The sequence below is a fragment of the Microcebus murinus genome, chromosome 12 (genome assembly GCF_040939455.1).
Source record: "Microcebus murinus isolate Inina chromosome 12, M.murinus_Inina_mat1.0, whole genome shotgun sequence".
Classification (NCBI taxonomy): Eukaryota; Metazoa; Chordata; class Mammalia; order Primates; family Cheirogaleidae; genus Microcebus; species Microcebus murinus.
In genome coordinates, this window is record NC_134115.1 from 86,634,694 (window position 1) to 86,655,504 (window position 20,811).

General features: G+C 54.6%; 1 protein-coding gene across 7 annotated transcripts; it reads right to left on the minus strand.

The window, feature by feature from the left end:
* Positions 1–2,637: 2,637 nt before the first annotated feature.
* ST6GALNAC6 (ST6 N-acetylgalactosaminide alpha-2,6-sialyltransferase 6) lies at positions 2,638–19,476 on the minus strand. Of its 7 annotated transcripts, none has more exons than XM_012772027.2 (7): positions 14,946–15,097; positions 13,809–13,863; positions 12,032–12,122; positions 9,931–10,110; positions 7,457–7,863; positions 4,781–4,888; positions 2,638–4,103 (listed from the first exon to the last, which is right to left on the minus strand). In XM_012772027.2, the coding sequence occupies exons 2-7, from the start codon at positions 13,832–13,834 to the stop codon at positions 3,914–3,916; spliced, it is 1,002 nt and encodes a 333-aa protein (XP_012627481.2). In that variant the 5' UTR covers positions 13,835–13,863; positions 14,946–15,097; the 3' UTR covers positions 2,638–3,913. The 7 variants fall into 7 exon arrangements, with proteins under 7 accessions (XP_012627481.2, XP_075865175.1, XP_075865176.1 ...); XM_076009060.1 differs by having other exon boundaries at positions 13,680–13,863; XM_076009061.1 differs by lacking the exons at positions 13,809–13,863; positions 14,946–15,097 and adding an exon at positions 19,116–19,476.
* Positions 19,477–20,811: the final 1,335 nt, after the last annotated feature.

Below are 20,811 nucleotides of genomic sequence, written 5' to 3' on the forward strand. Positions count from 1 at the left end.
ATGTGGTTTTTTTTTCACAGCAATTTAAAAATAAAGTCTAGGTCGGGCGCGGTGGCTCACGCCTGTAATCCTAGCTCTCTGGGAGGCTGAGGCAGGCGGATCATTTGAGCTCAGGAGTTCAAAATCAGCCTGAGCAAGAGCGAGACCCCATCTCTACTATAAATAGAAAGAAATTAATTGACCAACTAAGATATATAGAAAAAAATTAGCCAGGCATTGTGGCACATGCCTGTAGTCCCAGCTACTCAGGAGGCTGAGGCAGGAGGATTGCTTGAGCCCAGGAGATTGAGGTTGCTGTGAGCTAGGCTGAAGCCACGGTACTCACTCTAGCCTGGGCAACAAAGTGAGACTCTGTCTCAAAAAAAAAATAAATAAAAATAAAGTCTATAAATAAAAACATTTTAAGTACCTGTTTTAATTATTTCACTTGTATATGAACAATGGATTTTCCACCAATGGTGAGATATTAAAGTTTCAGGGTTTTATTTCCCAGCTATAACCTAAAGAAAGAAAAAAGGAGGGGCAACGGGGAGGGAAAAAGAGGGAAAGGGAGGGAAAAAACTGCATGGAGGAAAGATCTGGAAGATTATATCCTACACTAACAGGCAATAGGGCTGGGTGGTGCCTTCCCTTTCTACCATATCATTCATACAATTTAAGTTATTTTATGACCAACAATCTAAAAACAGAAACATATAAAAATGAAACCCATTTTTTAAAACATTAAAAAAATATTTTGGTTAAAGACAGAATTCCAAGGCTTAAAACAAACCAGCCAGGGTGGAGCATTCTGGGGCCTCTTCACTCTGAAGTTCACTGCGGGATCCACGGGTCAGCACACAGGGTGCAGGGGGAGCCTGGGTTGGGGTAGGGCTGCCCCAGGAGGGCCTGGGGGAACCCCTGAGCATCCGCAACAGCTGGAGGTAGGAAACAGCTGGACGGAAACGTAGAGAGCAGCTGGCTGCCACTCACTAGGGCCGCAGCTGGGGGGAGGCGCAGAAGGAGACACCACACCCCCAAGCAGGGTAGGGGCAGGGCCCTTTCCACAGAGGTGGGGCCCCACGGGCTTTGCAGGGGGAACTGGTAGAGGGGTGCAGGGGTGGGTGTGGGAGACCTGGAACAGCAATCGAGGAGGTGGATTTGGTTCTGGCCAATGAATGGGGAGCCAGGGAAGGTTTCAGAGCAAAGAGAGCCGTGCCGAGAGGGCTTCAGGAAGCTGACTCTGGCAAGCAGACCAGTCCCCACGGGGTCCCACCTGACGGGGTGGGAGTTTGAGGAGCTGGGGTTGAGGTCCACCATAGTCCCACTCCTGATGCTAAACCGAACTACCCAGGGTCTGCCCCAGCAAGACCTCCTCTTGACACCTTCTCTGGACCTTCGTGCCCACGGGTGGGCAGAGAGAAGAGCCAGGGCATTCTGGGAGAAATTCCACCCGAAACCTCTTCCTGGGCCCTCTTCCCCGCCACGGCCCAGGACCGGAAGTGGGCCATGTTCCCATATCCCCACAGCCACGCTGGGCGGTAGTCCCCAGATGGGGACTTTCGAGGAGCCTCTGTCCCTCCAGTACCCTCCCCCAACAGCCAACATTACCCTGCACATGCTCAGCCCCTGGGACCCTGGTGCGGCCCCACTGTCCCGCTGGGGCCCGCTGGACTTCTCCAAGCAAGAAGGATCAAGGCTTTGCCCCCTCGGGCTGGCACTCACGGCCCTTTGCCATCTGGCCCCAAGCAGTCTGGTCTCTCACTGCTGCCTCCCGCTGCTCTGTGGCTGGCTGAGGCTTGCTGGGGCCATTCGTCCCCGCCCCCGACACACCCTCCCTCATCAATGGGGCTCAACACAGCACAGTACATGGCCTGCGGCTGCTGATTGACTACGAGAACTGAGACAAATCCAAGGTGCCATTCTTGCCTCCCAGCCTCGGTGGCCCACCATCCGGCTGGCCCAGTGCCCAGGGAAAGCTCTCTTTCCTGTCCCCGGCAGCCCTGGGATCCTGGGAGATCCCAGCAGGCTGCCTGCCCTTGTCTCACACAGTCACCCTTTGTTAGGCCTCACTCCCAAGGGCATCTTATCTGCCTAAACAGGTTGTAATCTCAGAGTCACAGACCCCCTGCCTCCTGCCAATCTGCCTTTCTGTGAGAGGCTGGCAGCAAGGTGGAGACCCCGCTCACCACACCCCTGCCAGGGTCCCAGCCTCACCAGCCTCCCCGCTGCAGGGCTTAGCAGGAAATTTCAGCCCCCTGCCCATCAGGCCCCCATGCCTTTGAGCTGAGCCAAACAACCTCTGGCCCTATGGCCAGGATGTTGTCCCCCCATACCCCTTCCACACTTCCTGCCCAACTCTTCCCTCAGCTTCTACAGGAGTTCTTCGCAGAGCCATGGGGGCCTCCCCTCCCTAGAACCTGGGCTCCCTAAGGGCAGCATCTGGTCCCATTTGGTCCATGAAGAAACTGGGGCTCTCAGAGAAGTGCGTCACCCAAGGCCACACAGGTACCGTAAAACAGGGACAGGAAAAGCCAGGTGGGCTTGCCTCCGTACCCTCACCTCCAGTCAGGTCTCCACGCTCCTGACCGACGGGTGCCTGCTGCACGCAGCGCTGCACCAGCTGAGCTTCCACCCAGGAGACACAGGACACGAGGCTGGAGCTTAGGTGTGTTTATTCCTGTACAAACCATTACAAAACCAAGTCTGGGGCAGTCACTGCCCCTCCATCACCCCAGTGTGCAATGGCTCGCTGCTGGCCTCCCTGCCCGGTCCCTCCCACCTCACAGCCTCCCCCCCAAAGCCCTTCCCTTCCAGGCTCCCGAAGGGCAGGGGCCAAACACACCCCACTAAGGCCCAGCTTTAATAAAGTGCCTGACACGGAGCCAGGTGACAGAGCTCCCAGCTCCCCACAGCCATCCCAGGCTGGCTCAGGGGAGACCCTCAGAAGCCCTTAGCGGCTCCAGACAGAGCCCGTGTGAAACCCCAGTGTGGCTGGGATCCCCTTTTCTCAGCCCCAAAGTCTTGAACTGGTGGAAACCTCCCTGCTAGAGGGCAGAGGAGGAGGCCTGGCCCTTTAAGAGCCAAGCTGATGGCAGCTGGGCTGAGGGGCTAAGAAAACAGCTGAAGGGTGTCCCATTCCTGTCACAGTCCCCCAACCCTGGGGCAGTTTGCACAAAAATACCCTAAAGTTTTCCAGGAGGTGGGGAGGGCACCCTAGACCACCCAGGAGCTGGCTCCCAGCAAGGGACAGTGGCTGGGGGACCCAGCCTCAGGGAGAACAGACCCAAGGGCGGTCGGCTGCGGTGGGAAAGGGACTCAGACCACCTCAGAACCTGACACAGGCCAAAGGGCACTCGGAGAGGGGAGGGGTTTGCCCAAGGTAACTCAGGGCACAGCCAAGACCTGGACACCGGCCTCCCACCTCTGGGACTCCCCAAACCCCCACAACCCCACAGATTCTCTGGCCTGGCCTCCGGACAGCTTCCACCCCTATGTGATCTCTTTCTGATTCTGGGAACTGAGGGGGCAACACCAAGTTCCCAGTTCCTTGGGATGGGACCCCACTGTCCCAACCCAGGAGGGAGTGACTTGGAGTCCATTCCTGGGGCTCTGAACCAAGACCTCATGGGAAAGGACATGTCCTTAGCCTCAGATTGACTCAGAAGCACCCTTATACCCTGAATGACTAAGCTTAGACCCTGACAGGACAGGAAAGACACCCCTGATTAACCACATAGACTCCCAAATCCCTGACTGGCCTAGAGATACCCCCGGGCCCTGATTGGCTGGAGGATACATTCTCGTCAAGGCCCTGATTGGCTGAGAGACACTCCAGCCAGCTTTGATTGGCCAGAAGACAGCCCACGGTTGAGTCGCTGGGCGGAGAGCCACTTCTCCAGTGTCCCTCCTCCGGTCCCACAGGCAGGGTGGCCTAGGGCCAGGAGGGGTGGGAGAAGGTGATGCCGTACAGCTGGGCCCACGATGAGAAGACCCTCTTCTCAGTGATGAAGCGGTGGTGGTTGCCCTTGCGGCTGTGCTCATTCTGGATGTAGGTGACACACTCGTCCGGCCCCTTGGGCTCGTAGTAGTGGTAGGGCGTGCGCTGCAGGCGGGACCGCTGGCTGGGGCAGAGAAGATGGGGTCATCATGGCAGGGTCCTTGCCCTTCCTGCCCCGCCCCTCCCCTGGTGTAGGACTTCAGTAAGGGAAATCCCTGGCCCTCCCCAGCCCTCGGTTTTCCCTTCTGTAAAATGAGTGTAGGGTGGACTCGGTTTGTGACCATCAGACTTTTTCTTTTAATGCAGTGGCACCTTTTCCTTTGCCCAACAGGGCGGCAGTGTAGAGTAGAGGCAGGACTGTGGGCACAAGAGCCGGGACGCACCTCCTACTGTTTGGGGGACCTTAAGCCATTCATAAAACAACTTCCTTAGCCTTTCTCATTTCTGAAATGGGGAAAGTGGCAGTTCCTATCCCTTAGGGTTGCTGTGAGGAGTAAGTCAGCTAATAAACGTAGCCACGCTCGGTGCGTGGTCAGTTCTCAGTAAATTATAGCTGTCACTTAGTGGGCTTTTCATAGCATACTACTAATAATAGTTATTATCAATAAACAAACTCTGGCTGAGCCTGGGGTGGAGGCCCCTGAGGGAGCTCGAGGAAGCCTGGATCTCTGCAGAGCAGTTTGAATGCCATGAAGTAGAAGCCCTTTTAGACACTCCCAGGCAAGGTTTCCAGGCCCCCAGCTCCATCCTGCGGCCAGGGACAGGGCATTGTCCTAGGAGGGCCCTGGCTAGGCAGCTCACCTGCAGTAGTTGGGAGGGACCATACCATAGACGTGCACGTGGTCACACAACTCCACTGCGATCACCATGGTAAACCAGCCTGTGCTCAGCCACGAGTGGGACTTTTCCCTGGGGACAGAGAGGGGTGGTGATGAGGGGGCACACAGGCAAAGAGGGGGCAGCAGGCAGGGAGGGGTGGCCAACCCACATGGAGTTTCCTGGAACTCCTCCCGCCCACACAGCGGGGCCCTACCCTCACTTCAGTTCCCCAGTCCAGCCCTGCTCTGGAAGCATGGCCTGTGGCAGAGGGCTGTCCAGGCAGAGACAGGAGTGTGGAGGGACTGCCTTTGAGGGGAAGAGTGAGAATGTGCTTCCAGGAAGACCAGTCACAGTAGGGCAGGCTGGGAGAGAGCATGCTAAAAGCAGATGTGCCCTAAGGGGACACTAATCAGAGGTGGTCATACTGGAGTGACTGCAGTTCAGAGCAAGGCCTGAGAGCCTAGCCCAGAACCTGGTGCTTCCACCTTAGTGGCCACCAGCCACATGTGGTCATTGAGTACTGACATGTGGTCGAGATGTGCTGTAAGTGTAAATACATACTGGATTTGTTAGTATGAAAAAAATGTAGAATATTTCATTGATAATTTGTTATATTGATTACATTTCGAGCTGAAAATATTTTGCATGTATTTGATAGAAGGTGGTACTCTGAAAAGATTTTAAAAAAAATAAACCTCTAGCAAGACTGACAAAGAAAAAGAGAAGACACAAATTACCGATAACAAGAATAAAAGAGGGGAAATCACCATAAACCCCGCAAACATTCAAAGAATAATAAGAAAAGTCCACAAACAACCACATACATACATTTGACAACTTACATGAAACGGGCCAATTCCTTCAAACCCACAAACTACTAAAACTCACCCAAGAGGAAATAGATAACCAGAATATACCATAATTATTCAAGAAATTGAATTCATAGTTTTAAACCTTCTGAAAAACAACTCTCCAGGCCCAGAGCATTTCACTGGGAAAGTCTACCAAACACTTAAACAGAAATAATCCCAATTTTACACAATCTCTTCCAGAAAAATGGAAGAGGGGACATTTCCCAAGTCATTTTCTGATGCCAGCATGACCCTGATAGCCAAACCAGGCAAAGCTAGTACCAAAAAACCGAACAGATCAGTATCTCTCATGAACACAGATATCTCTCATGAACACAGACACAAAAATTTCAAAAAAATATTAGCAAATCATATCCAGCTATCTATCTATCTATCAATCTATCTACAAATACATCACAACCATGTGGGATTTACTCCAGAAACGCAGGACTGATTCAACATCCAAGAACCAGTCGGCTGGGCGCGGTGGCTCACGCCTGTAATCCTAGCACTCTGGGAGGCTGAGGTGGGCGGATTGCTCAAGGTCAGGAGTTTGAAACCAGCCTGAGCAAGAGCGAGACCCCGTCTCTACTATAAATACAAAGAAATTAATTGGCCAACTAACATATATAGAAAAAATTAGCCGGGCATGGTGGCACATGCCTGTAGTCCTAGCTACTTGGGTGGCTGAGGCAGAAGGATTGCTTGAGCCCAGGAGATTGAGGTTGCTGTGAGTTAGGCTGACGCCACGGCACTCACTCTAGCCTGGGCAACAAAGCGAGACTCTGTCTCAAAAAAAAAAAAAAACAAAACCAGTCAAGGCCAGGCATGGTGGCTCGTGTCTGTAATCCTAGCACTCTGGGAGGCTGAGGTGGGCAGATAGCTGAAGATCAGGAGTTCAAAACCAGCCTGAGCAAGAGGGAGACCCTGTCTCTACTAAAAATAGAAAGAAATTAATTGGCCAACTAAAAATATATAGAAACAATTGGCTGGGTATGGTGGTGCATGCCTGTAGTTCCAGCTACTTGGGAGGCTGAGGCAGAAGGATCGCTTGAGCCCAGGAGTTTGAGGTTGCTATGAGCTAGGCTGATGCCATGGCACTCTAGCCCAGGCAGAGTGAGACTCTGTCTCAAAAAAAAAAATCAATTTCTATATACTCTTTCTATATATTAGCAATGAACAATTGGGAACCAAAAAAAGTTTTTTTTATAGTCATGTATAATAGCTCCAAAAGTTTTTAGAAATTTAGGTATAAATCTAACAAAATATGTATATGAGCCATATGTTCATTATATTGGGTTAAATAAAATATATTAAAGTTAATTTCACCTGTTTCTTTTTACTTTTTTGAATGTGACTACTATAGAAATTTAAATTACATATGTGGCTCACATATTTCTATTGGATAGCACTGGCCTAGATGTATCCCTAGAACAGAACGTGATGGGAGCCAACTGTGTGCTTAAGCAAGACATGTTGGGAGTAGGGAAGACTTTACCTTAGGTATGCTATGGGGAGCTTCTCCCAGAAAGGTGCTAGGAGTGACTGTGCAATCTCAGAGCAGAGCATGCTGGAAGTCCTTGTGCCCTCAGAGCAGTGCATGCTGGGAGGAAGCCCTCCTGGGGAGATGAGGCCATGCAGAGCATGTTGGAAAACCCATGTTAACAGCTGGACATGAAGAGAACTCTCCTAGAAACCTGACCACACCTTCAGAGCAGTGTATGCTGGGAGCAACAGGCCCCTCTGGCCAGGACATGCTGAGAGGGAGCACAGGGCTGGCCATAGGGGATGGGTGGGAGGCTTGTACCTGTCCTTGCCCGTCTCACCCAGGAAGAGGTCATCAAATTGATGCATGCGGGTGGGAGAGACGGCGTAGGCCTCCATGTTGGGGAACGCCAGGCCTGCCCGCTGGATGACACGCACAAGGCTGCCCTGCGGCTTCTGCATCTTGTCCGGGGGCCCCCAGAAGATGAATATGGGTTCAGGGGTCCGGTTGACGAACTCCTGGGGCCTCCGCAGCACACGGAATACGCTGGAATGAGCCACCACGCGGAAGGTAGTCTTGTTGCCCACATCGGCTGAGTAGCCCGTGGTGGGCGCGTCATTCATGCGGATTGTACACTCGGCACGCTCAATCTCGGGGCCCAGTTTGGTGCCCAGCAGATGGCTGGAACTGCTGATAATCACACACCGGTGGCACCGGGAGGGCAGCGTCTGGGGGGCAAAGGAAAGCCAACATTATCGAGGTCACTTCATGCTGAGCCCTGTGCTCCATATGTCCAGGCCTCTAGGAGCCAGGAATTATTATACCCATTTTAAAGACAGGGAAAGTAAAGCCCATTCATTTGCCATTCAACAACCATTTCTAGCAAGCTGGCTCACCCTTTGCACTCGCTTGCTTTTTTCTCAATTCCTTTATTCTACTCGAGATTTAATTTTTTAAATACCCCAGATTTTACAAAGCGTGGCAGTAGAATAAAAAACTAGAGTTTCTTTTCATACAAACTTATTTATTGGGATTTTTTTATATTTCAAATTATTGATACATTCAAGGAGTAATTTTAATATCTATAATTTTTGCTAACCGTGTTGAGTTACACTCGACATCTGAGTGCAAAGGGCTAATGGCCAAGTACGTGGGACAGAGCAATGAGTAAAACAGACCCAGCTCCTGCCTTCAAGGAACTCAGTCAGGGAGACAGAAAAGAATGTGATACATGCCAAGGAAACATAAAATAGGGGCAGGTGATCACGAGTGACTGGACTGGGGGCGATTTTAGAAAGGCCGGCTGGGGAGGCCTCTCGGATCTGAGCCCTACAGGATGAGAAAGGACCACCTGAAAAGACATCCTGAAGACAGGAGAGACGGCAACCACAAAGACTCCTAGGCGGGAGTAAAGGCACTCAGTTGGGGCAGAATCAACAAGGCAGAAAATAGAAGGTGATGCAGTGGAGAAGTGCAGTGCCAGGATTTGAACCCAGGTCTATGTGACCACAGATTCCTCTGTCCCCAAAAAGGACATCTCTCCAAATGCACCCCGGGCATTTCCACATCACCCAGAACCAAGACAACCCCCTTACTATTAAGGAAGGCTGTGAAAGCCCCTCTGGGCCTCTGTGTTTCCGTGGGTGCAATGAATGGGTTCGAACCACATGCTCTCTGAGTCTAATTTTTGCCCATGGAATTCCCAGTCACCCTTCAAGGCTAAGCTCAAATGTCACCTCCTACAGGCAGCCTTCCCCGAGCCCTTACTCTGGGATCCAGCAACGTGTCCCACGTACACTGACTGACTGTCTCTCCCACTCTCCTGAGCTCTCGTTTTCTGGCTTCCCCAGCAGGCCAGAAGCTCCACGAGCCTGGCTCTGCCTCACTCCTTCCCACCTCACCCACGCGCGAGCTGGGCCCCTTTTCTTCCGCTTTCAAGGGTTCTTAGGGTAGAGAAAGACTCAGTTAGGTGTTAATCTGTCTCTAAACACTCAAGAATGGGCCCTTCCCCAGCGAGGGTACGTCTGGAGCCCAGGGCTCTGCGCTGTGTGCAAAAGCCCTAAAGAAAATATAGGAGGGTCGATGAGGAAGGAGAGGTACTACAGGGCGAACCCCAGAAATACAACCTGAATTTCATGGCTACTCAGGGAAAACCCAAGTCTCCAGGAAGGACTTTTGGCCTCTCTACATAGCTGCAACTTAGCAGAGGTTGGAAAATACCTTGTCTCCTTCCCCTCCTTGCTGTGTGGCTGCGGACAAGTGACCTCACCTCTCTGAGCCTTGGTTACCCCATCTCTGCAAGAGAGAGAATAATGCTGACCTCACAGGATTTGTCTGAGGATTACTGGTGACCACAGTGCTTGGCACGTGGCAGGCCCTTGATACAGGCAGCTGTTATTACTACTGCTTTTGTGTTGTCAGGGACCCGTGTCCTGCTCTCAAGGCTTGCAGACGCCCTGGCAGAGACAGAGAGAGCAGTGAAAGCCAGAGGCACGTTTCCAATGGGATTCTGACTCAAGAGGCGGCAGGATATCAGCCTTGGAGGCCCAGAGAGGGACAGGGCACTTAACCAAGGTCACACAGCCAGCAAGGGGACAAAGTCACAGGGGGTCAGGGTCTTGACTCCCGGGACGCTCCTTTCCTTTAGGAGGGCTGGGGGTGGGGGAGAGAAGAGGTGATGATGGAGTAGGAGGAGGAAGAAGAGCAGGAGGGGGAGAAGGGAGCAGCAATGGTGGGCAATGGGCAGGATCAGCCACCAGGCACCTCCAGGGAGCTCCCCAAAGGGGCTGCTCTACCTTGTTGCCAAGAATGGGGACATAGCCATCAGTCATGCTCCACTTCTTGAGGTTGACAGGCCCGCGTGTGTGGCCCCGCGGGGAGCCGTGGTGGAAGACCTCGTTGGCACTGTTGGAGCTGTAGAGGATGAGGATGGTGATGAGGGCAAAAAGGATCACGAACACTGCTGACCGCTGCTCCTGGAGAGGGAGAGGCCAGTGAGGGCCCAGCCACATGGCAGGCTCGGCGCCCCCTGCCTTGCCACCTGCCATGCCTGGCTAATGCTTGCTCTTCATGCCAGACCGGCTGACGCACTACCTCCTCCAGGAAGGCCTCCCTCAGCCCCCGCCTTTCCCCCATCACAATACTGATCACACTGCATCCAAACTGCCATCCCTCTAAGTAGTTCATGAGCTTTGAGGACTGAGCCTGGGTCAGCTTCACACCTTACTGTATCCCAGATCCCAGGGCAGGGCCTGAAACACAGAAGTTTCCTTGGGGTGGGGGAGGGTTCTGGACCAGATTGGACATGGCTGTCAGGATTCTCTCCAGCTGCAGCTAAAAGGCTGTCTAGAAACAGGCAGGACATCTGAGCACCAGGGCCCAGCTCTTCCCCAACAGTAACTCTCTATAAGTTATCTAAGTTGCCTCTCAGCCCCAAGCTTATCCTTTTTGTCTGTCCTACAGAAATGGATCTGGGCCCTTTAAATATTTTCCCTCACTAGTTAGCTGCATATTAAGCTTGGTGAGTAGAAGGTGCTGGCGAGACATTGCACTAGGAAAGGCCTTTGCTTCTGGGTCCTGGTGGGCTTGCTAGTGCACGTGAGCCTTGCTAGAGGCCCCTGCAGAGCACGTGGCTTCTCTAACAAGGGCATCGTCTCCACTGCCCAGAGGCCAAGAGTGTTGGCACTAGCAGCACCCAGCAGCTTCCTCAGGCAGAATGCCTCTAGCTCTTGCTGCAGTCACAGCTTCTCCAAAGTACAGCGACTGCAGAGCACTCAACCTGATGCTGCACCCAGAGGCCAGCAGCTACCCCACCCTGGGCCAGTTCTGTATTAGAGCCACCCAGCGGGCCATAGCCATGGCCTCTGCAGCAAGGCCTGGATCTCAGCCCTGGTGGTGCTGGGGGGTGGTCTGCTCTTTATATCTGCTATGCCCATGTTCCTTAGAGTCCCAATCCCTTGTTATCCCAATGCCCTGTTACAGTTGATAACTCTTTGCATAAACTTTTCCTGTTCAGTTACTGTGTGGCTTCCCTCTCCTGATTAGACCCAGACTAATACAGCCAGCCTACCCCACCTCCAACCTCAGGCTCTGCCCAGGCTGCAGTGGACCCTAGGGAAGGGGTGCGCAGGGTCAGGCGCAGAGTAGGTGAATGAATGAATGAATGAATGGTGGGGAATCCTGGTGTCCTCAAGGCGATGCTTATGTTGAGCCACCTTTTTTTTTGAGACAGAGTCTCGCTCTGTTGCCTGGGCTGGAGTGCCGTGGCATCAGCCTAGCTCACAGCAACCTCAAACTCCTGGGCGATCCTCCTGCCTCAGCCTCCCAAGTAGCTGGGACTACAGGCATCCGCCACCATGCCCGGCTAATTTTTTCTGTATATTTTTAGTTGGTCAATTAATTTCTTTCTATTTTTAGTAGAGACGGGGTCTCGCTCTTGCTCAGGCTGGTCTTGAACTCCTGACCTTGAGCGATCCTCCCACCTCAGCCTCCCAGAGTGCTAGGATTACAGACATGAGCCACCATGCCTGGCCAATCACCTTTGACTGTCACCACTGCCCCCTCCCCTTGCCTCCTGCTCACTTCCACCTCCCCACCCCCACCCCCTGCACACCACTCCACAGTCACCTCTGCTGGTCCTTCACCACAGACAGACCAGTCAAGCCTAGGAGGGCAGAGCTGACCCCAGGCCCAGAGACTGGCAGGAGCCTGCCTCACGCCACTCAGCAGCTCAGTAGCCAAAGCAGGGCTCAAATCTGGGCCCCCAGGCCTCCGATGCTCCTTGGCGGGAAGGAGAGAGACTCACAGTGGCGTGGGTCTGAGGCAGGTCCACCGGAGCCCATTCCACAGAGGGAAATGGGAGGCCCGAATGGGGACAAGAAATGAAGGAGAACTTACTTTGTTGCTACTCATCTCTCTCTGGCATCTGCTGAGGGGTAGGGGTCGGTGTCCTGCAGGTGCCCCTGGGGGCAAGGATGTGGGGTCACACCTGTAAGCCACCAGAAAAGGTTATGGCCTGGGCATCTTCCTCTGGGTTCAGCTGGTCAAATACTACACCCTATGTCCCCCACTGAGCTGTCCTACCCGCCCAGAATGGTACAGCTCAGGGCCACATCCACTTGGCAAATGGAGACCCTGAGGCCCAGATAGGGCAGGAATTTGCTTGAGGTAACACAGCACTGTGGTGGTGGCAGAGCCCCGCCCCTCTCCCTGCCCATTCTCCTCCTTGAGCAGGAGCTGGTCCACACGCAGGCGGCTGGCAGACCTAAAGCTGGCTCCCCTTTTGGAGGACCTGACCCCCACTCAGAGGGAGCCCCATTTGCACTAAAGCCTGCCTTGGGTCCCTCCGGCCTCAGAACAAAGCTGCACTCCTCGTAGGTCCCAAACACCTCTGCTCTTACTCCCCTCAGCTCTGCCTGGAGCACTGCTCTCCTCGGGCCACCTGGCCGCCACTCATCCTGCAAGCCTGGGGTGGACCAGGAGCGGTGGACCAGGAGCTTCCCTGGGCCCTCACCGGCCCCACCCCAGGCCCGCACTTGGTTGCCCTCTGCCGCCACAGCCACGGAATCCCGCGGACGGAATCAGTTCTTAACCAGTAAGGTCAACCGACCCGGGAGCTGGGGGCACTGGCTGAGTCGGGAAGCCCGGTGCCGGTGCCGGCTCCGCAGTCTCTGCAGAGCTCAGGGGCTCGGACTCATCCACCAAAGGGCTGTAATCACAGCCCCACCCGGGCAGCTCTGGGTGGGGGACCTCTGGGTGACAATGCAGCCTTGGGCAGTCTTCCTTCCTGCGCCCGCCCATGCCTGGCAGTGAGGGGACCAGCCCAGCTCTGCTCCTCACTCCCCAGCCGCCGCCGCGACCCCCACCCAGGAGCCAGCTCCCTCAGGGCCTCAGTTTCCCACCTGTGAAAGGGGAGTGAATACTGTGTCCAGTCTCCCTCCCACAGAAACGCCGGAGGGCGGTGGGGAGGGTGTGCAGAGGGACAAAACTAGGGCTCAGGGGGCTCCTCGGCCAGGTCCCCTCCTCCAGTGCCTGTGGGCTCCGGCCACTCTCTCCAACCGCTCTCTCCACCCGCTGACCTGGCGACTGTTGACTCCTACACCGTCACCAGGAATAGCCAGGGAACCTCGGGCCAAAGGGAGCGCCACGCTCCTCGCTGCAGATTGGTCAGGTCCTGGCCCCGCCCCTCCCCGGCCCTGCCCCTTCCCCGCGGGGACCTCCCACCTGCCCGGCCCGCGCAGGTTTCTCGGCGGCCAGCCCCTCACGGCCAGTCTGGGAGACCCCGAAACCTCGCCCAGGCCAGGCCCCGCGGTATACAGACCAGAACACTGAGGCTCGTCAGGAGGGAGGAGCGGCTTGTCCTTGGACTCACAGGCCGTCAGGGCAAAAGGCGGGAGCCCAGAATCCTAGGGTCCCCATCAGCCCTGCCGCCTCCGGCATTCAAGGCCTCGCGGGTCCCGCTGCCTTGGTCTTATTACGTCTTACTACCCTTTCCTGCGCCGGCCCCATGCTCCAGACACTCCAGTGCCCACCCCCACTTTCCCACCTTTGCCTGAGCAGTGCCCTCAGCCAGGACCACCGCCGCCTGGCCAGCCCCGTCACAATCCCGCTCTGAGAAGGCCATGGTCAGTACAGCATGTCAGGTGCCAGTGCGAATCCCGGGTCCACCACTTACTGGCTGGGGGGCCTCGAGCAAGCCATGTGACCTCTCTGAGCCTCAGTTTCCTCATCTGTGAAATGGGAATGAATAACAACAGCAGGTGACTCACAGGGCTGTCGGAAGGATTCCAGCGGATGTGGCAAGAGACACACAGCGCTTGACAACGCTGTCAGTGCCAGCCGCTGCTAGTCTGGTGGTTACTCATTGCTCAAGGCCTGCGTCTCCGGGGTGCCTGGGAAACACTCCTCTCCTGACCCCGACCCCCGGAACGCCTGCAGGAGTGTGCTAAGCATTGCCCACTCGCTCAATCTTCCTGGCAACATATGCTTATTCCCCATTTCACAGATAAGGAGACTGAAGTTTAGAGAGGCAAAGTGCCTTGCAGGGCCGCCCAGAGCCTTTATGGGGAGTCTTGTTTACAGGGAGCAGCCCAGCCCAGGGCTGGGCCTGACCGGGTCTCCCTGGACGATCCCCCTGGGCTGGAGGGGTAGAGGCCACCGTCGTGTGCCCAGCACCTGGCCGGGCACTGGCAGCGGGAGCAGGCCTGTTGAAGAGCGGCTTGCTCAGGATGGGCTGGCGGCAGCCCAGGCGCACTGGCCCAGGAGCCTGGACTTAGCCCCAGGACTGGACGTGCAGGAGGGCTGACCCCGAGCTAAGGGCGGGGGCTACACCCTGCCCTCTGTTTGGGGGCTTTCCTTCTTCCAGCCCCCAGCGCCCTCTCGCAGGGTCGGGACGCCCCCACGAGCCCGCGTGGGAGGAGGGCTCCAGCGAGAAGGGGGAGGGGGTCCTAATTCCGAGATGATGGGGGCGCCAAGCCCGTGGGTCCACCGGGGAGCTCACCCCTGCGCCCTCCTCGCGCCGACCCGCTCCCCAACTCCCGCACTCGGGCGTCCGGAGCCCTAACCCCAGCGGGAAAGAGAAGAGGCAGGGACCCCAACTCTAACCGGGTAGTCAGCGCCAGGAGGCCCAGAGAACCCCGCGACAACCTCTGGGCGCGAGGAGCGGGACCTGGGGGCGCGATCGCCCAGGAGGACTGGGTCTAGGGGAGTCCCCGGGCCCCCGCTTGCATCCCCACCCCCAGCGGTCCGCGATGCCCCTTCCCGGGCGCAGGCGGCGCCCCTCCCGCCCCCGCCCCGCGCGGCGCCCGCTCACCTCCGCCGGGGAGCGCCCGGCCCCCGCGGCCCCCGAGCCCCTCACATGGCGCCGGGAGCCGAGAGCCGGGGTCCGCGCTCCCCAGGCCGCCAGGCCCCGCCGCAGCCCCGGCCCGCCGGGTCCTAGCGCCGGGCTCGCAGCGCGGTCCAGGCCTGGGAGGCGGGCGGAGCCTCGGGGGCCGCGGTGGCTCCGCCCCCGGGCGGTGCCGGCGGGAAAGGGTGAGGGGCGGACGGCCGGGGTCCCGCAGCCCGCTGGGCGCGTCAGTTTCCCCACTGGGCAGCCTGTAGTGACAACGAAAATACAACAAACTTCCAGAGCCCTGTAGTGTGGGTCAGGCCCAGTTCAATCTCGTTTTATTGTCACCACGACCCCGGATGGGGAAACTGAGTCCCAGAGCACACTGCGCTTGGACTCATTTGAGTTTCTTCCAAGGCTCCCTGCCCGGAGCCTCGCACCCGGGAGTCACCCTGAGTGGACTAGCTGCGCGGCCGGCACGCACTTCCCTCCCGCTGCCTCTGGAAAGGAGGGCAAGGACGACCCCGGGCTCGTGAGGGTTAAAAATGCTCCTCTTCCAGTCGCTTCTTGTGGTAAAAAAAGAATGAACTTTTAAAATATTAAAAAAATATATAAAAATTAAAAAAATTAATGTTCCTTCTTATAATTACACGATAGTGAAAAATAACCGACGGAGCCTGGGGGAGCGTGGGAGGGGGGACGGTTAAATCAACAAAGGCGCAGCCCGCAGTGCCCTGGGAGGCTATTGCGGTGTAGGATTCGGGTCAATGGCCCTAACTGGAAAGTCTCCCTGGGATGTTTACAGGACATTTAAGTGAAGAAAGCAAGTTTAAGAACTGCGTCTTGAGTTCTGACATCCCCTTCCTGCCAGACCACATTTCCAGGACCCTGATCCGCTCAGCCGGTCTCAGAGAGAAGAGGAAAAAAAAGAAAAACAGACACAGGCTTTTCACAGCCCTCTTGCTATCAGTTGGCAACAATAACTATTCTCTTTTGTCTTCGCCTTTTGCTCTCAATAAAAGCCCAAACCGCTAATCCTCTGGGCTGGCACTACTCCTTTCTCTCTCTTGTGCCATGCCCTTCCCTACCTTGGGAAGTAAAATAAACTTTATTTCTTTAAAACTCAAAAAGAAAAAAGCACGGCATCTTGTATGATCACTTTGGAAAACAAAGTTGTAAAATTTGCACTCCACGCCTGGCTAGATATGCCCTGGAGAAATTCTTGCAGATGTACACAATAAAATTCATGGCCACGTTGCTTGAAATAATACAAAACTGGAAACAGCCCAAATATCCATCAACGAGAGAAGAGAATTTTTGTACATGATGAAACATTCACACTACAGAATAATGTATAGCAGGGAGAAACGAGCCAGCTACAATTACGTGGATGAATCTTAGAGACAGGAGTGAAAAAGTCAAGTCTGGGAAGACAAATCAAAATACACGAGGTATTATTTAAGCATTCAGCAGGCCGCCTCTCACAGCCAACGACACTGGATAGCTTTTGCCTCTCATACTGATTAAAGTTTTAAAAGCAAAAGTCAAGAGCACCAGGATGTCTGTAGGGGAGGAAAGGAGGTGTGCAAGTAATGGTCTGGTCTTTAAGTCAGGACTGAGTTCAAGAGATTCACGCTATCATTATGTTTTATAAGCTACAAAGATGATACACGGTCGTTTATGTGTATCACAATATTTTAAAAGAAAGGTGAAAAAAAGAAGAAAGTTAAAACAAAGAAAAAGAAAAATAAGAAAACATCTTTTTGCCCATCACAGTGATTAAAGTGTTAATAGTGTTTATTTCTGGAATGATGGGATTTAGGGCTTTTTTTTTCCTTTTGGCTTAGCTACATTTTCTAAAAATTTTAAGATCACAGTCACACGATGTTTACATATTTAAAAACATTATTTTTAATTTCTAAAAAGAGCTGGGCTTGGTGGCTCACGCCTGTAATCCTAGCACTCTGGTGGGGCGGAAGCGGGAGGACAGCTTGAGGGCAGAAGTTCAAGACCAGCCTGACCAAGAGTGAGACCTGGTCTCTACTAAAAATAGAAAAAATTAGCTGGCCAACTAAAAATAGAAACAAAAACTAGCCTGGTTGCTGGCAAGTGCCTGTAGTCCCACCTTGTTGGGAGGCTGAGGCAAAAGGATCACTTGAACCCAGGAGTTTGAGGTTGCTGTGAGCTAGGCTGATGCCTTGGCATTCTAGCAAGACTCTTGTCTCAAAAAAAAATTCTAAAAAGGAACTGCATATATACTGTGATTTTTTTTTTTTTTTTGCTTGTCTTTTTTTTTTTTTTGAGACAGAGTTGCACTTTGTTGCCCAGGCTAGAGCGAGTGCCGTGGCATCAGCCTAGCTCACAGCAACCTCAGACTCCTGGGCTCAAGCAATCCTACTGCCTCAGCCTCCCGAGTAGCTGGGGCTACAGGCATGCGCCACCATGCCCAGCTAATTTTTTTCTATATATATTAGTTGGCCAATTCATTTCTTTCTATTTATAGTAGAGTCGGGGTCTTACTCTTGCTCAGGCTGGTTTCGAACTCCTGACCTTGAGCAATCCACCGGCCTCTGCCTCCCAGAGTGCTAGGATTACAGGCGTGAGCCATCGTGCTTTTGCTTGTCTTTTTTTTTTTTTTTTTTTAATATTTAGTGTAGAAATGAATTAATTCTTTTTTTTTTTTTATGCTTGTCTTTTAAAAATACAACTGTCTGTGCTGAATTGTAAATGTACACATAAATTGTCTGGGAGAATCCACTCAGGACTACCGGTTGTAGTTTCCCCTGGAGAGTGGAGGTGGGACAGGAAAGATAGGTGCCACCTTTACTTTTCCCTCTGTAAACTTCTAGGCTGTTTGCCCTGTAGTAATGTGGTAAGTTAATAACACTTTGTTTTCAATTAAAACAAAAGTCAGCAGTCCTCCAAGGTCCTCCAGGCTACAAAGGCACAGCCCTCAGGAAAGGGAGGGGGTGGCCCTTCCTGCAGGTCCCTGCCCACCTACATCCGCTTCCTAATCCTCAGGCCCAGGACAGCCTGGCCCGGGACAGCCTGGCCTGCCCCGCCAGGCACAGGATGGAAAACCATGGGGCAGGGCCGTCAGGTGGGGAGCCTGAGGAACCTGACTGCTGGGACCCAGAGAAGGAGCACCCCTAGCCTAAGGCCACCTAGCAGGTTGCACCAGGCATGGGACATGTAACCCAGTCCTCCTTTCCAAGGTCAGTGACTTGAACCCAGGAAGTAAGAGCGAGTAGTTCAGCTCAGCCCCTGGACCAGATCCGAACCTGAAACTGCCCACTCAGACTTGCCATGACCCTGGGCCCAGGCTCACCCCAGGAGGCTCTGCTTTAGGGCTGCTCCCCTTGCTGAGCCCCAAGAACAATGACCACCAAGTCAACAGTAATAATAAGGATGAGAAAAGGAGCAGCTTACTCTTATGCTAAGCACTTTGCAAACATACCTCTTTGAATCCTTAAATAAACTATGAAATGGGTACCACTGTTACCCCAATTTCCAGACGAAGAAACTAAGGCTCAGAGAACACATGGGTGGCAGGGCTGAGATTCCACTAGGCCTAAGAAGCACAGAGTTGTCCTACACTGAGGCTCCAGGCCTTATGAGAGCTGGGCCAGGCCACAAAGGACAGTCATGGATGGTGATTGTAGCCAATCCTCTGGTTCCTCCCTCCCACGGTCTGGAAGAGCTGGCCTCTGCTTCAGCCCTTCCTGCCCCACAGGTATCGGTCGGGCATGTGACCCCTCTTCTTGCCCTTTAGTAAACTTCTTTAAGCCAGTATGATCTTTCCCTTCCATGGTGTTCTGGGGAGTCCTAAAAGATCTCCTCCCCTGCTGCCCAGGGTTCCCCACAGAAACCAAAATCAAGGCCCAGGGAGAGGACAGAACTTGCCCAGGATACCCCAGCAGCCCCTGGGCAGAGCACAGGCTGAGAGCCTCTCTCCCTCCAGACGACAGGCCGGTGGGGGCGCCCGCAGGTGGGGCCTCACACGGGAGCTGCTCCATAGCCCCCTGGTCCCTACCTGGGCTCCTGCAGAGGCACAGTGGCTCTGCTTCTTCACAGACAGAGGCTGGAGTGGCGACGGGCCCGGGTGACACAGGTACCCAGAAGGCCCCTTACGCCACCTCCAGGTGTGCGACTCACCTGGCTTCCTTCTGGGCTCAGGAGGAAGTAGGCCGGTCCCCAGCAAGTCTGCTGAGGAGCACAGGAACCAGAGTGTAGACAGGAAGACAGACGCCCAAAGAGGGGCTGCACATCGAGGTGCCCTCTAGAGCTGTGGGAGGCTCTGGCCCCCCATTCACCTCCCAGCAGCTGCAGGGCCCGCTGTGGCAAAGGCAGAGTCCTCAGTTTCCTGGTCGGGAGGTTGGAAGAGCCTTCAGCACATGTCAAACCAGCCACCAGACCTGTTAGGTCATCTCCGTCTACCTAGAGGAAGTGGCCGACACAATACTCCTGCCAGGTCACCACCCAGAAAGATGCACTATTTGGTCCAACCCAGCAGTAAACACCCTACCCGAGGGCAGGGACAGAGTACGCTCTGTGTCCTTGGCCTGAGGGCTGGGCCAGGGTTTCCTGGGAAGGATGGAGGAGGAAGAAGATGTGCCCTCCCAAGAGGGGGTTGAGTTCGAATCTCAGCAGACCCCAGGTCCTGGACTCCAGATGAGGCTGTGAGCAGGGAGACAGCACACAGGGTGGGAGTGCTTCCTGCCTGGCACCACCCAGGCAGGGCGGGGCCAGAAGGGGTGGGGAGGTGGGGGCAGAGCGGCAAATGACCCCATTTAAAATGACAGCTCCACATATCAAGTATCAACCCTATCCTAAGTTCAGGAACAGAGAGTCCATTGTCTTTGAATTCAAATAATCTGTGAGGTGGGGATTATTTTAACCTTCTATGGATGAGAAAACTGTGGCCCAGGGAGGGGTGCTAAGCCACCAGGGCCCCACAGCAGGAAGTGGCACCAGAAGCAGGTCAGGCTGACTCCACAGCCCTCCGAGCCTGGAGACCGCCCATCCCGATTCCCCATCTGCTAAGTAACATCCCCCTTCCTGGGCCCAACACCTGCTCTAAGCCCAGCCACCCCCAGACTGCCAGCGGCTCCCCTTCGCCAGCGCAGGGCTCTCCTCCCTCCTCCCAGGCCTGCCTGCAGAGCCTTCTGGGCCTACCTGGCACTGGGTAGGGGAAGGCAAGGTGCAAAGGCAGTGCTGTGGGCCCAGTGCCATGGCTCCAGCCGCTCCAGAGAGGGCCGGGGTGGGAGGGAGAGTGTGCCAGGTCACCCCTGGCTCGACTGCTACATAATTTGTGGGGTCCAGTGCAAAATCAAAATGCAAGGCCCCCTGTTAACAAAAATTAAGAATTTCAAGCTGGAGACAGCAGGGCATTAAGTTGAGCATGGGCCCTGACCCCTGGAGCAGGAGCTAGAGCCCCAGCGCTCCATCTGGCCAAGAGCCCAAGGCCTGGGGCGCTCTATTAGTCTTCTGGTCTCCAGAAAAAGGAACGAGGGGTCAGAAAGGTGTCAGGCCCTTGTGGGCTCCCTCCGGGCTCGGCCCAGCTGCTGCACGGCTGGGCTGTCGGGCTTTAGCTGAGTGGCCTCGTCTCATCTGTAAAATGGGCTGATACCAGCCCCCTTCCAGGGTGGCAGCATACCCTCATTAACAGGTGCAGAAGCCCAAGTGAGGCGAGGAAAGAGAAGCTCAGAGAAGGAAGCCCTGGGCTGAGGGTGAAGCAGGACTGACTCACCTCCAGGCAGCCACTCCCAGCAGTCCTGCTTTGCAGAGGGACCTTCCCCAGAGTTAACAGGGAACTTAACTGGCTTCCTCTTTGGAAGAGGCTTCCTCCCAG